General features: G+C 64.1%; 1 protein-coding gene across 3 annotated transcripts; it reads left to right on the forward strand.

The window, feature by feature from the left end:
- Window positions 1-671: 671 nt before the first annotated feature.
- On the forward strand, window positions 672-9600 carry LHX3 (LIM homeobox 3). Of its 3 annotated transcripts, none has more exons than XM_023227723.1 (6): window positions 672-861; window positions 5049-5220; window positions 5987-6189; window positions 6804-6955; window positions 7043-7211; window positions 8116-9600. In XM_023227723.1, exons 1-6 carry the CDS (start codon window positions 783-785, stop codon window positions 8532-8534), a joined length of 1194 nt encoding a protein of 397 aa, XP_023083491.1. In that variant the 5' UTR covers window positions 672-782; the 3' UTR covers window positions 8535-9600. The 3 variants fall into 3 exon arrangements, with proteins under 3 accessions (XP_023083491.1, XP_023083490.1, XP_023083492.1); XM_023227722.2 differs by lacking the exon at window positions 672-861 and adding an exon at window positions 2604-2841; XM_023227724.1 differs by lacking the exon at window positions 672-861 and adding an exon at window positions 3770-3776 and having other exon boundaries at window positions 8116-8632.
- The last annotated feature ends 5170 nt before the right edge of the window (window positions 9601-14770 follow it).

A 14770-nucleotide genomic window follows, 5' to 3' on the forward strand; every position in this document is an offset into this window, starting at 1 on the left:
CTCAGCCCCTCGGCAGGCACGAAGCAGACGCCAGCCTGGGTGTGTGCTGGGCAATTCCTTCAGGCCCTGCCTTTGCCCAAGGTCTTCAGTCGTGAGCAGTGCTTTTGTTAGGGGGGGCTGCAGGTGCCCCTCCTCCTGGCAGCCTGAGGGGTGCGGGCTGAGCTCCTCCCAGAAGTTGGAGGTTGAGTTCAAGGAGGTTAAGAGTGACAAGTTACTCGACCAGCAAAACACCTGCGGGAGAGTGCCCCAGTGAGCCCTGGGCTGGAGGTGATCAGACAAGGGGCTGCCCTGGGGCACGGCCTGCGCACTGCTTTCCAGAGGCTGCACGCCAGAAGGGTAGGGTCAGCAGCCTCCTGCCCCGCGGCTGGACGACCCGTTTGCTGCGAATCTCGGCGAATCCCAGCGCCTCAGCGGGGCCCGGAGCTTAGGGAGGAGCGGGCGCGGCCACCCTGGGTCTCAGGGGGGCGAGGGCGGAGGCTGCCCCGAGAGCGGCCCAACCCAGCCAGGGAGGGAGGCGCGCCCGACGCTGCCCGCCCGAGCACCGGGGAGGGGGACAGAGGCGGGGGTGGGGACCGGGGCGGCGAGAGGGGCCCCGGGAGGTGGGCGGGCGCGCGGGCGGGGCGGGCAACGGGCGCCTCCTTCAGCACCGCGGACAGCGCCCGGCCCAGTGGCTCCCGGGCTCCCTGCTCCGCACCACGCGGCGGGACTTGGGAGCCCCGACCCCTCCAGGGGACGCCGACCTTCGAGGAGCGCGGCTCGCGCCACTCGGCCTGGTGGCCGCGATGCTGCTGGAAACGGCGCTCGAGCGCGACCGAGAGAGGCCTGGGAACGCCGCCGTCTGCACCTTGGGCGGGACTTGGGGTAAGCCCCAGCAGGACACCGAGGACAGAAACCGGCAGAGACGCGAGGAAGTGGGTGCGTGCAGGGCCAGCGGCCAGGCAAAGAAAGTCCCGCCGCTCTGCAGGCGGGACACAGAGATGGGAACAGTGCAGAGAGTGAGTTTCCAGATCCCAGGGTGGCGGGGAGGGCCTGACGCTGGCCTGCAAGAGTGAGGGACAGCGGTTGGAGTGGAGGCCCCCAGAGAAAAAGGGGCATCGCAGGCACATCTGGGGGGCGATGGGGCTGAGCAAGGGGTGCCAAGTTCTCCCGGTGACCAGTGCCCCTCAGCTCTTGCAAACAGCCCTGCCCAGGCCTCTGGACCCCACAGCAGGGGACCCAAGGCTGGGTCTCCCGCCTGAACCACCCTCTCCAAGGGCCATTCCATCACCACGGATGCTGGGAAATAATGGAGGCATTGTTGGAGGGCTGGCCAGATGCCAGCAGAGTGGGCTGCCTCCTTGACCTGCTGCCGCCCCTTCCCTCGTCCAGCCACACACGGCCCCTGCTCCCTTCAGCAGCAGCTGACACTCAGCCACCTGCACCCAGCACAGCCCGCACACACTCAGCTTTGCGCCCGCATGTCCTTGCCCTGGCCCTTCTCGGATAACAAGTGCCGTGCAAAGGGAAGGGGCAGAAAGAGGGCTGCATGGGCCACTGCTCAAAACGGACACATTGGACCTGCTGGGAGCTGGAAAGGAGGGACTGTGGTTTCTTTGGCACATCCTTGTGAGCCTGGGCCCTTAAAGCTCACAGTCCAGAAGCCATGGACAGAGTGGACAGAGTATTACTGTGAAACCCACAGGGAGAGGGACCTGGAGGATGGCATCAGCCCCTAGTCCCCCAACCCTTCCTGGGTGTTTCTGTGCGCTGCCAGGGCCCCCTGCCTTTGCCATGTCCTGTGCTGCCCAGGGCCGCCCACTGCTGTGCTCTTCCCCGGGTGGCTGCCCAGGGCTGGTGCTGGCCCAGGGCCCTCTGGGCAGTGGTGGGTGCATCCCTCTGCCTGCAAGGACAGCATGAGTTCTGGAGAGCTCACCTGTGTGGACTGGGGCAAGGGGCTGGAATACCAGGTAAGGGACCCTGTTCCCATGGAGCCAGAGGCTAGGGGCTGGAAATGGAAGGTGTGACCTGGGGCTTCCCCAGCTCAGCCCCCCACCGCCCGAGGTCTTGGCTGCGTGTCCAGGACACAGCCTGTTCTCACTCAAGGATTGCCCTTCCTCCCTGAGCCCAGTCCGGGGCCGCAGTTCCAGGGGTGGAGCCCAGAAGCCCGTTAGCATCTGGGATCGTCCCGCACCTTGCGGTTTCCGTACGCAGTCTTCGGCGCCACACTCACCCCTTCTGCGTTTCGGGTTGAGCTCCTGCCGACCATCTGCGGCTCCCGAGGCCAAACCTCAGCGGCGGGAGGACCCGGCTGCCTTCTCGACCCCTCTCCCGGGAACCTTAGCCCTCCTGGCGTGTACTCCAGCCCAGGCCTCTGCCCTCGGCCCGCTCCTGCGCAGGAAGCTGCGGGGCCGGGACGAACGCTGGCGGGCAGCTCTGACCTGAGCCCTCCCCTACTGGTGCCCGCCCTCGGGCCGGGCACGCGGGGCGGCCTCTGGGCACCGCAGGTCCCGGCGCAAAGGCGCGCAGAGTCCGCAGTCACCCCGGGCTGGTCTCCGCGACCCCCGGCCCCGCCCCGCACCACGGCCCCGCCCCCCAGCCGCTCCGCCCTCCGCTCGGCCAGAGGCTCCGGGCCCCAGGGCGGCCCGCGGGCGCAGCACCCAGCAGCACCGGGAGTCGCTTGGACGCCGGTTCGGGACCACTGCGGGGTGGTGTTGCCGGGCCCAAGAAAGTTCGGGACCGGAGAGTGGCGACGCCGGGCGGCGGGACCCATGGAGGCGCGCGGGGAGCTGGGCCCGGCCCGGGAGTCTGCGGGCGGCGACCTGCTGCTAGCGCTGCTGGCGCGGAGGGCGGACCTGCGCCGAGGTGGGTGCCCGGGCAGATCGGCTGCACCGGGGAGACCCGGAGTTCCTCGGGCCTTTCCGGGCCTGGCCGCGGAGGCTGGCAGGAGCTAGAGGACCTGGGCGGGAGTGGGTGCGAGGACCTGGAACGTCCGCGCCTGGACGCCTCAGCCTGAATTTGTTTCGGCGCCCCTGGGCTGGGTTGTCAGGGAGTGAGTGAGGTTGTGGCACCACACTGCTCAGGCCAGGGAGCTCTCGGGGGTCCGGGGTGGTCTTAGGAGACCTCTGCAGCCCTGAGCCGGCCTCCTGGGCTTGACGAGGTGCAGGGAGCTGTGGCAGGGCTGTGACCACGGGACCAGAGGGTCCCCAAGAGGGCCGCCCCACCCGGACTGTTTCCACGTTCCAGCGGAACAGAGACAGATGCAGGGGCCAAGGTCTAGCTGAACTCCGACCGTCGGTCTCCCCGAAGTCAGGTTTCAGCGTCTGCGCCCACAGACACCTGCTCGGTTTATCCCCGGTCAGGGCCCGTCTGTAGGAAAAAGCCTCGCTTCTCCGAGGCCCCCAATTTCCTGCTGGAAATACTCTAGCTTCCAGCACTTTGGTTCTTAGAGAACCTGGGCAGTTCTCTTCGACTCCCGGGCCAGCTGGAGCCGCAGGATGGGGAAGGAGGCCCCTGAGCCAGTGGGGAGTGGGAGGCACCGACCGGCGGGAAGAGGGGGTTCCATCCAGGTTGTGGGGGCTCGCGGTTCCCTAGTTATTTATTTATTTATTTATTTTCGACGGTTCCTGGGAGGGGTTGACCGCGGGGGCTGGGAGGCGGAGAGAGGGAGGGAGGGAGGAGGGCTGCGCGCCCGGCGCTCCGGAGAGCTGGCCGGAGCGGGCAGGCTGGCGTCCAGGCTCCGCCGACCCCGCCATCCCTGGCAGCAGGAGACCCCGCCGGGGCTGGAGTCACCATGCAGCGTAAGACTGGGGTCGCGGGCGCGGCGCGGGGTGGGCTGGGGCGGCTTTTGCCCGACGCGGGCTCCGGCGGCGCGTTGCGGCCGAGGCGCTGTCCGGTCCGCGGTGCTGAATCCGCGCTGTGTGGGCCTGTCCGGCCGACCCGCTCTATGCCGGGTCCTAACCGCCCTGCGATCGCTGCCCGCGATGGGGACCCTGGGCGCGCAGAGGGTCCTTCATGCTCCGCACCCAGAACTGCGGTTTTGCCGGATGCGGGACGCATTCTTCGCCGGTTTCCCGCCACTGCAGGGGGGAGGCAGAGCCCAGTTTTTTCCGCCAGAGGCCGAGGGAGCACCTTCCCGGTGTATCTCACCCACTGGGAGAGGGGCTGGAGCCGGCGGGGTCCACAGCCAGAGAGGCGGGTGCAATATGGCAGTAGGTCCCGGTCCCTTCAGCGGGCACTCCCGTCTTCCAGAGACTTTTTCTAAGTGAAGAGGGAGTCCTCAGCCCTTGACACCTGGAAAAGCCACTCACAGACTCCAGGCTCCCACAGGGCACCTTTGGACCTCCCCAGCGTGGTTCCTCCAGGGGGCCTGCAGTCCCGAAGTGGAGTGTGGTGGGCAGAAGCAGCGGGAAGCCGGACGTTTGAGTAACTCTGATGGTGCTGGGGGCACCCGTGCCTGACACAAAGGCAGTGGATCAGCTTATCCAGTCCACTCATAAGTACTTCTGCGGCCGCCCAATGATGAGAAAGGCATTGATACTTACCCCAGAGGCCTGCAGACAGGGCCACCAGGCGCGGCAGCTACATTTTCGAGGAGTCCCTAGAAAGAGTGGTCAAGACGCTTAATATGAAGCAGACCCCAGTGGGGTGCCCCAGCTGCGGGTGATGGTGAAGACCCGTTTCCCTATGTTTCCTGCCTTGCTCAGACAGCAGACCTGGGGTGGGGTTTTCATTTGAGCTCCACATGCACCCTTCTTGGCACTGGCAACATTTTGTAACTGAGTATTCAGCTTCGTGAAATGGCTTGGGCCGCTTTCCTGCTCTCACACACACATTTTTAGACCGATGCCAGTTTCCCCTTAGTTCCTGCCATAGGATGAGATGCCTATGCACTCCCGGAACTTGCGGGGCCACTTAAGCTGGCTGGGGAAGAGGGTCTGCAGGGAAAGGAGAGCCCCTCAGCAGCCCTGAGTCCTGCGGGCTGGAGGGGAGGCTGACTCGCGTTGGGGTGGGAAGGTGGCCTCACTGCCTCCTGGTCTAGGAGGTGACCCAGAGCTTCCTCGTGCCCACAGAGATTCCGCTGTGCGCCGGCTGTGACCAGCACATCCTGGACCGATTCATCCTCAAGGCTCTGGACCGCCACTGGCACAGCAAGTGCCTCAAATGCAGCGACTGCCACACGCCACTGGCGGAGCGCTGCTTCAGCCGAGGGGAGAATGTTTACTGCAAGGATGACTTTTTCAAGTGAGTCCGGAAGCCTCACCTCCCTGTGGGAGCGGAGGGCACGCCCGCCCCAGGGAAAGGCGGCCTGCAGTCCCGCCACCCCAGGGCCTCAGTGTAGGAGCAGAGGGCACGCCTGCCCCAGGGACTCCTCTCCTCCAATCACCGAGGCCAGGCCCTCGAAGCCCGCATCTCTCACAATCCTGGCCCCCTCCTGTCACCCAGGCAGGGCACCCTGCAGCCTGGCCAAACTAAGGATGGGTCCTCTCCATGGGTGCTCCCTGGGTGGCTGGGCCTGGCTGGGACATCAGCAAGTATTATTTGGAAAAAACAATTTATTTCCTAAATCACAGAAGCAGTCATTAGAGAAGATATGCCCAAGTTTGTAGAATTCTATTGGACTTAGTCCCTCTGAAATTGGTGGTGTTTTTATCCCTAATGCTCGGGACCCAGGGGCTCCGGCCCAGTGGCCTTCATGGCTCCAGCTGTGGGGTGTGAGGGACCGGCCCCAGATGGGTCCTCTCCCTCCGGATTCACCTTCCCAGATCCAGCATGGGTCCTGCAGTCAGTGGCGGCCGGGCTCCCCAAGGTCTTCCTGAGGTTGAGGTTCCCTTCTCAGTGGGAGTGGGCAGCCCTGCCCCGGAGGCCAGGCTGGCGACCAACCTGCAGGACCAGACAGAGCCTTCCTCCGGGGCCGCCTCCCCAAGCACCCGCTTCCTGCTCTCTGACCCGCTCCGGGCGAAATGAGCCTCGCCCTGCCGCTCTGAGCCGGGCCCTATGCGTCCTGCAGGCGCTTCGGGACCAAGTGCGCCGCGTGCCAGCTGGGCATCCCGCCCACGCAGGTGGTGCGCCGCGCCCAGGACTTCGTGTACCACCTGCACTGCTTTGCCTGCGTCGTGTGCAAGCGGCAGCTGGCCACGGGTGACGAGTTCTACCTCATGGAGGACAGCCGGCTCGTGTGTAAGGCGGACTACGAAACTGCCAAGCAGCGAGGTCAGCCGAGGGGACGACGCTCCCACCTTTTCTGGTCTGAAAAACTGGGGCTGAGGCCAGGTCCAGGGGAAATGCTCACCCCAAGCGCTCACTAAGGGGGACTGGGCTAGGGCGGTGCGGGCAGAAGGAAGCCGAGACCCGGAGCGGCGGAGTCAGGGAGAGACCCACGCCTCGAGCCGCTTCGTTCGGTCCGAAGTGTGCGACTTTTCACCCCTGGTCGGAATTATTGCCCTAAATTCTTGGCGGCGAAGACTGGGCCATACCCACACCCTTAGAATAAAGGGGAGCCCGTGAGGAAAGCAGGGTACTTGGAGGAGGGTGGCCAAGGCTGAAGTCCGGGGCGCCACGGAGGGTGGCGTGATTTTAGGGAAGACGCCGCCCCCACCCGCCGCAGCAGAACCCACCCTCCGCCGGCGCCCCCTCCACCCCGGCCTGGGTGCCGCCCGTTTTCGCCAATCGCTCCCAGCGCCCGCGCGTTCTGAGAAGCTCGTGGGGGCGGGCTGGGAGTGGGCACCTGGGGCCCCGATGTCCCTGCGCCGGCCGGGGTGGGGAGCGCTGGGGGTCCGGCTGGGGCCAGAGGGGCCGCCGCGTCTCACCGCTCGCCCGCCGCGCAGAGGCCGAGGCCACGGCCAAGCGGCCGCGCACGACCATCACCGCCAAGCAGCTGGAGACGCTGAAGAGCGCCTACAACACCTCGCCCAAGCCGGCGCGCCACGTGCGCGAGCAACTCTCGTCCGAGACGGGCCTGGACATGCGCGTGGTGCAGGTCAGCGCTCGCCCCCGCTCCCCTCCCGCCCGCGGCCTTGGGGACCCCCGCAGAGCCGGGCGGGCGCTCACTCCGCCCCGCCCCCAGGTTTGGTTCCAGAACCGCCGGGCCAAGGAGAAGCGGCTGAAGAAGGACGCCGGCCGGCAGCGCTGGGGACAGTATTTCCGCAACATGAAGCGCTCTCGCGGCGGCTCCAAGTCGGATAAGGACAGCGTTCAGGAGGGGCAGGACAGCGACGCCGAGGTCTCCTTCCCCGGTAGGCGGGGGGATCGCGGAGCTCGGGGAGGGACGAGCGCGCCTCAGAGGGGTCGCAGGGGGCCTGCGGATCTGAATTTCCCATGGGATTAGGGGGCTCCTTAAGTTGTACTTTCAAAAACATTTCACTTAAGAACCTGATCTCCAGCACCCTCCCCGCCCTGGTTGGCCACTCCGGACCACTGCTTTTCCCCTGGTTGGGACACAATCCCTGTGGCCCGACCTGTCCCCAAGCTGGGCCCCTACTGGGCTTTCTCTGGTGAGGTGGTGGGCGTGTCCGGACCGTCTCTCTGGCTCCTAGCCCTTGCAGTGATTTTTAGGAGAATGGGCAGCGCATTTTGGGAGAGACTGAGTCAAAGTCCCAGCTGTTTGGAGTTAGGGAGGGCCGCGAAGGGACTACCTGGGGTCAGGGAGAGAAGGTGCCATACCTTTCTGTGGGGCCCGGATTATTTATCTGATTCTCCAGCACCGGGGATGTTGCGTCCCCACCGTTGACGCCCATCCTCAGAGTGTGGGCAAGACACTCTTTTCTGCGCTTCCTTGTGACCTGGGCTACTCACTCAGCCTCTCTGGAACTAAATTTCCTTGTCTGCAAAATGTGTGTGGTGGTACCTGCGCCCCCTCCCTAGGCTGCTGTGGGGCTGGTCCTGAAAGCCTGGGCCCAGGCTGGGCTGTTCCTGACTGATCCCACCAGGCCTGAGACACCTGGGCTGACTCAGGGGTGAGGGCAGTGGAGGGGCAGGGGCAGCCACGCATTCCAAGAGCAGAAGGGACGTGTGCTGACCTGTCATGTGGCGTGGGGCAGCCACTCCTGCTTCGGCCCAGGGGTGCTTCTGCTTGCGGGATGGGACTCAGGGGCTGCAGGTGGAGGGCAGACACTGACTGAGCCTCTGCTTCTGTTGCAGATGAGCCTTCTTTGGCGGAAATGGGCCCGGCCAACGGCCTCTACGGGAGCTTGGGGGAACCCACACCGGCTTTGGGCCGGCCCTCGGGGACCCTGGGCAACTTCGCACTGGAGCATGGAGGCCTGGCAGGCCCAGAGCAGTACCGAGAGCTGCGTCCCGGCAGCCCCTACGGTGTCCCCCCATCCCCCGCCGCCCCGCAGAGCCTCCCTGGCCCCCAGCCCCTCCTCTCCAGCCTGGTGTACCCAGACACCAGCTTGGGCCTTGTGCCCTCGGGAGCCCCCGGCGGGCCTCCACCCATGAGGGTGCTGGCAGGGAACGGACCCAGTTCCGACCTATCCACGGGGAGCAGCGGGGGTTACCCTGACTTCCCTGCCAGCCCCGCCTCCTGGCTGGACGAGGTGGACCACGCTCAGTTCTGACCCAGGCCCAGCTCCACCCAGCACCGGACACGAGGGAGCTGCCCCTGGGTGGGCGGCTCGGGGATGCTGGGGGTTGCGAGGAAGTGGGGCCAGGGCGTCAAGGGAGGGCTGGTGCCTTCGGAGCCTCCCACTGCTCTGACCACACAGCTCCCTCCCTGGGGGCTGAGGGACCTACCTGGCCCCTCCTCTGACACAGGGCTGGCCCGCCAGGTGGCCGCCCAGCAAGCCAGCCTTTTTTGTAAGCAAATTTTTCCCCTTTATTGATCAATTAACCGAGCACTTGCTGCTGTTTCTAGACATGAAATGTCACCTTGCTGAGGCCCAGCCCAGCCCAGCATAGCCTGAGGGCTGAAAAAACGCTTTCATCTCTAAAACTGAGAAATCATCATAATCGTGTTTTCACTTCCCAGGCTCCGTATGTCTCGGAGCCATCACCCCGAGGCTCCCTCTTTAGGTCACAGATTGGCCTTGCCTGTCCAGGCAGGAGGCCGCAGGGGCGGGGACACACCTGTCCCTCCTCCTCTCCCCAGACTGTGGGGGGCCTCCCTACCTCCAGCCCCGCCTTCCCCGGGAGCAGCTTTCCCCAGTCCCCAGGTCTCTAGATCTTTCTATTCTTCTTGAATACCCTGTGGAGGAGGCAAAAATGCCTGGGGTCCCTTCTCTCCAAGCTCAATTCTCTAAGCCCCTCAGGGTCTCCTCCTCAGTCCACCCCAGGCCCTTGGTGTCCAGGCTGCACCCACAGATGTCCATTGCCAAACAGCCTGCCCTCCCTGCTGGAGCCAGCTCTGCCTGCCCCAGACTGGGAAGTCTCCCCCCTGGAGAAGGGCGGGGCTCCCCTGAGCCTGCCCTGCCTCTTCCATCAGATCCTTTGGGAAGAAGTTTCTGGGAGACACCTGCAGCTGTGTGTGCCCCAGACACAAAGGCTGGCCTGTGTGTAAGTCAAAGTCACTCCCGCAAACCTGAATCTCGAGCTACCTACTGGTTCTGTGAATGTTCTGTGTCTTTTATTTATTCTCGGGTGATCAGCTCTTTCCAAGACTTCAATAAATTTGTCAGTTACAGTCAATGGAAGGCCTGTGTTTTTATGAGGCTGCAGGGGTTGGGGGAGGGTGTTGAGTGTGGGGAACATTCTGTGAATGTTGAGAGGCAGCCCTGGAGGGGCCCTGGGTCCTCCCTAGTTCCTTGCTTGGGCTGGCACCCAGTATGAATTTGGGCTGTCTTTATCCCTGGATCTTGGCCATGCTCAGGAGCACTGGGAGGAGGTGGGGGAAACAGCCTGTCCATTCCTGATGGAGGGGGGAGGTTGGGGTCTCCACACCCTGTCCCTGGGAGAGGTAGGGGTTGGGATGTCCAGAGAGCATGATGGGCGTGGAGGGTGGACCATGTGTGCCACTCACAGCTTGCAGCTGGCACCAGCCCCAGGACAGGGATGCTGGCGTAGGCTGGTAGGGTGACTAGGCTCGTGGTCATGGAAGTCTCTTCAGCTTGGATTCCAATCCTGGCTCTTCTAACTTGCTGTGTGACCCCGGGCTGGGGGCTTGACCCCTCTGAGCCCTGCTTTCCCCCCATCCCTCCTCCACCGTAAGCCATAAAGAGAAGACAGTGGTGACAGTCCCCTCAGAGGGCAGAAAGAAGTCGTATGCGCCCCACCCCCACCCCCAGGTGAGTGCTCCTATAGGGGCAGTGGTAGAAGCAGGCAGGATTGGCCCTTCCACCTCGGCCTTCCTTCCTGCAGGATGGGAGGGCTGGGCCTCCTCCCTGAGGGTCTCTTCCTCTGAGGGTCTCCCTGGGGCACAGTGGGGGCTGGAGGGAGGAGCCCTCTTGGAGCATGGTCTGCCTATTTCTCAGTGGAGGGGAGGGAAGGTGGAGGAGCGGGGGGAGTGCCTTTCATGGGGATCTTTGCACTGGCCTCAGTCCCCCAAGTAAGGGTGGGGAGGCCCCTCCAGAATGTGGCCAAGGGAAGCTGCTCTGAGCTGCAGAATCAGGATCTTCCCCCTTTTTTGACCCCCAAGTCTCTCCAGAACCAGCCATCTTTTGGGGGAAACTAGTTGGGACCAGTTGTCTTTTTTTTTTTTTTTTTTTTTTGAGATAGAGTTTTGCTCTTGTTGCCCAGGTTGGAGTGCAATGGCACGATCTCAGCTCACCACAACCTCTGCCTCCCAGATTCAAGTGATTCTCCTGCCTTAGCCTCCCAAGTAGCTGGGATTACAGGCCTACACCACCACGCCCGGTTTTGTATTTTTAGTAGAGACAGGGTTTCACCATGTTGGCCAGGCTAGCCTCGAACTCCTGACCTCAGGTGATCCACCCGCCTTGGCCTCCAAAAGTGCTGGGATTACAGGTGTGAGTAACCGCACCCAGCCAAGGGAACAGTTGTCTTTTGAGGGACGTCCTTTTCATCGTTTTGGGATGTGTGTCAGGCATGTCCTCTTCTGAGTCCCACAGCGGCCTCTCCCCTCAATCTCACAGAAGAGAAAGCTAAGGCCCGGGAAAGGGGAGGAGAGGGAGGAGAGGGGAGGGAAGAGGGAGAAGGGGAGGGGAGGGAAGAGGGGGAAGAGGGGAGGAAAGCTGGGGAGAAAAGAGCGGGAGACTGTCCTCAGCTATGCAGGCTTGGGCAACCCTGGGGTCTGGGAGTGATGGCGCTGGGGTAAAGGAGCTCTGAGAAACATCACAGGGAGAGGGTCTGATGTCCAGGCTGCCCTGACCCTGACCTCTGCTGACCTCTAGGCGCCCACAGACCCCAGGTCTGCAGGGCTGAACCCGGCAGGGGCTCTGGCGGGCTCCTGGATCTGTTCATTCCGTAAACATTTCTAGAATTGGCTGTGCTCTGCCCAGCGGCCCCTGCCTGTGGGGATACTGAGGCCCAGAGGGGGAAAGGGCCTGTCCTGGCCTGGGTCCCCCCCCCCCCCCCCCCCCCGGGGGGGGGGGGGGGGGGCCCCGGGGGGGGGGGCCGGCGGCGGCCGGGGGCCCCCCCCCCCCCCCCGCTGTGGGGGAAGAGGTGTGCTGCTCAGGCAGTCCACGCGGTTTCTGTCGGGTCCTCCCAAGCCCCACCCGCTCCAGCGCCGCCCTCCCTCCCTCCCTCCCTGTGGCGCTTGACTTTCGGGCCCCCAGTCTGGGCAGCCCCTCTGTGTCTAAGGAGGTACCGGGCACCCCTGGGAAGCGGAAAGACGCGCAGGTCACCAGGGCGGCCCTGGGAGGGGAGAAGGGCCCCGACGGCCACTGGGAATGGAGACAAAACTGGAGCCGAGCGTGGAAGCAGATGGGGTTGGACGCGGGGATGGCGCGTGGGGACGGCGACCAGTTCGAGCAAAGGCGCGCCGACGGGAAAGTGCGAGGTTCGGGGCGGCCTTGGCGGCGGTGCCCCCAGGGCAGAGACTCCAGCCAGCGGCCCCACGGCCAGGGACGGGCGCTGGAGGGACGACCCCGAGCTCTCTCCGGGGGCAACGGGCACCCCGCGGGGGAAAGCGGCCCCAGGCCCAGGTCGAAGGCGGGATTTAGGGAGGGGGCGCCGGGGTGCGGCGCAGGCTGGGAGGGGCAGCCTCGAGGAGGGGGTGCAAATCCCCCCGTCGCGCCCCCACCCCGTCGCGGCCTCCGGCCCCTCCCCCAGGCCGCCCGGGACCTTTTAGGCGCTGACAGGTTAATAAAGTACCGAGTGTTCCCGCGGGGACCCCGCCCGCAGCAGCCCCCGCCCGAGCCCGCTCCAGCTGGCGGCGCGTCGATAATCCCGGAGCCCGGGGCCGCCCCCGCTTCGAGTGGGGGCGGGGCTGCTCCCGACGCCGCCCTGGGAGCCGCGGGGAGGGGGGCGCGGCGGGATCGGCGCGGGGAGCGGGGCCTGCGGAGGCGGCCTCCGCGATGGGAGACCCGCGCCCCAGGGACAGAAACGCAGGCTCCGACCTCCTCCGGCTCCCGCTCAGTACCCACGAGGGCGAACCCAGAATCAGACTTAGGGCGGCGACCCCCACCTGGACCCCCGCCAGGCCCGGGGGCGCCCAGCTAGAGCTGCAGACCTCAGGCAGAGAGAGACCTTGGGCTGCGAGGCGGGCTGCGGGGCAGTCTGCGGGCTCCGGGCTGTAGCGAGGTGAAGGGAAGCAGAAGGTGGACCCCTCATCCTCCCTGGGTCCCGCCCCGAGGAGACCGACGCCCCTTCCTTCCAGGGTGGAGACGCCTTCTCGCGGATAGTGGAAGCTTTAGCCGCGCGCCTGCGGGTTGTCGGCCCGGAATTTAGGGTTCCTGGCGCCCGGTCTCCCCGCGCAGCGGGAGGTGCGGGGGCAGATCGAAGGCTGATGTCCCGCCCGCGGCTGGGGTCTCCTGGTCTCGGACCCTGGTGGGGCGGCGGGTGAGGCAGGGCCGGGGGCGCAGTGGGAGAGGGGTCGTCCGGGCTGGAGGAGACCCCGAGATGGGACCTGCCCGGTTCTGCTGGCGTGGCTGGCAGAGGAACCTCGGAGGGCGAGGGCTCTGCGCAGCCGGGGGTGCAGGGAGCGGAGGCCGGGGTCATGCGCCCCGGCACGCGTTTTGTCTATTTTTTCTCGCTCGTTGGGGTCCCGACCCGAGAGGCAGCAGGGGTCCCTGACCAAAGAGGACCGACCCTTGCCAGGACCCCATCCCCCTTGCAGCGGGGGCGGGGGTGGGGGTGGCACAGGGCTCTGGGTGGCCTCCCCTTGGCGGGACGGAGAAGAGGCTTGCTAACTTTGAATCCAGCAACTGTATTACATCATCCAACTTAAATATCTGAATAATAAAATAATTTCAAGCAACACATTGAAAGGGCTTATTTTCTCTTAAATATGAAATTCACACGAAGAGCTTCTTTTAGCCCAAAGGACCTTCCCAAATCAGGGGATGCCTTAGAAGTCACAGCAGCACCCCTCCTTCTCCCTAAGAGCAGGGACACCCCCTGCCCTCCCCTCCTCTCCCTCCTCACCATCTGCCGCCAGGTCCAGCCCCCCTCCCCAAGGGGGGACAGGCGTGGGTGGGGGCCCAAATCCCTGGGCTTGCCTGGTCGAGTAGCAGCCCTGATAAATCAGAGGTTTTTCAGGGGAATCAGCCTGCAGCGCTAAATCCCAGAGGCTGTGATGATCAATTCTTTAAGCCCATAATTGTTTAAATTACTCTGAGCAACATAAAACATTAATTTTGAGAAATTTAATAGAAAAAAGCTCTTTAAATCCACAATGAGATAAATGACACCCAGTATGGCGACCTTTTTCCATACCTTGGTGACATTGAATAATCTGAAAGTTATTTACATTTTCATTCTTCGTGGAAAATGTTGACAAGCTTTTGGCCGTGGGCGAGGTGCGTGGTGGTGCCGGAGTGCCCCCTCCCCCCTAATTAATGGGGGAGCAGCGACTTCATAAGCAGAATTTTCATCAGTCTGCTTGTGCGACCTCAGGTGACGGCTCCCACCCTCCTGGAGCTGATGCAACTGCGGCTCATTTTTTACCATAAAAATATTCTGTCCTGACTAGCGGAGCCCCCTCTTGGCATTCAAAAGTAGGTACGAGACGAAGATGCAGCTGTCATGTTCGGGGTGTAGGATGGAGCCCAAGGCCAAACCTAGGAGAAGACTCCGGATGCTGCAGCCCCCCCGGGCAGAGTCTGCCCTGCACGTGCGTGAGAGGCTGCAGCGCTGTCGCTGTTGGGGGCAGCCCTGCTTGGGAGCCACAGGCCCCAGATGCTACACAGCCCTCCAAATCCAATTTCACACACTTCCCCCTACACCATCCTGGGGTGCCATCTCAGGAGGACTGGGGTCCCCCAGGTCACATCGTTGGGGCTGGGTGGGTCCAGCAGTCAGGGGGCCACAGTGGGATGCCCTGGGCAGAGCAGGCCCCAGAGCATAGGCTCAGGAGAACTGGCCCCTCGTCCTTCTGGTCCATGCGACTCACCAGCCACACTGTGTGACCGTGGGCGAACCGCTCAGTCTCTCTCAGTCTGTGAAGAGCAAGTACAGTCTCCTTCCCAGGGTTACCGTGGGGCTCGCCAAGGCAAAGCCTGGGATGGGTGGGTGAAGGGCACACCCACTCTGACTTGCACACCCACATCTGCTCATCCACACGCTCATCTGCTCTCCAAGAGGTCACACACCCACGGCACGGCACACGCACAAACATCCCCCACCCTCTCCCAGAGCATAGGCGCGGGAGGTGGTGGCTGGATTGGAACTAGACTGTGGTGATGGTTGCACAGGGTTTACTTTAAAGTGGTTCATTTTGCGTGATGTGAACTTTACCTCA

The sequence above is a fragment of the Piliocolobus tephrosceles genome, chromosome 14 (genome assembly GCF_002776525.5).
Source record: "Piliocolobus tephrosceles isolate RC106 chromosome 14, ASM277652v3, whole genome shotgun sequence".
Lineage (NCBI taxonomy): Eukaryota > Metazoa > Chordata > Mammalia > Primates > Cercopithecidae > Piliocolobus > Piliocolobus tephrosceles.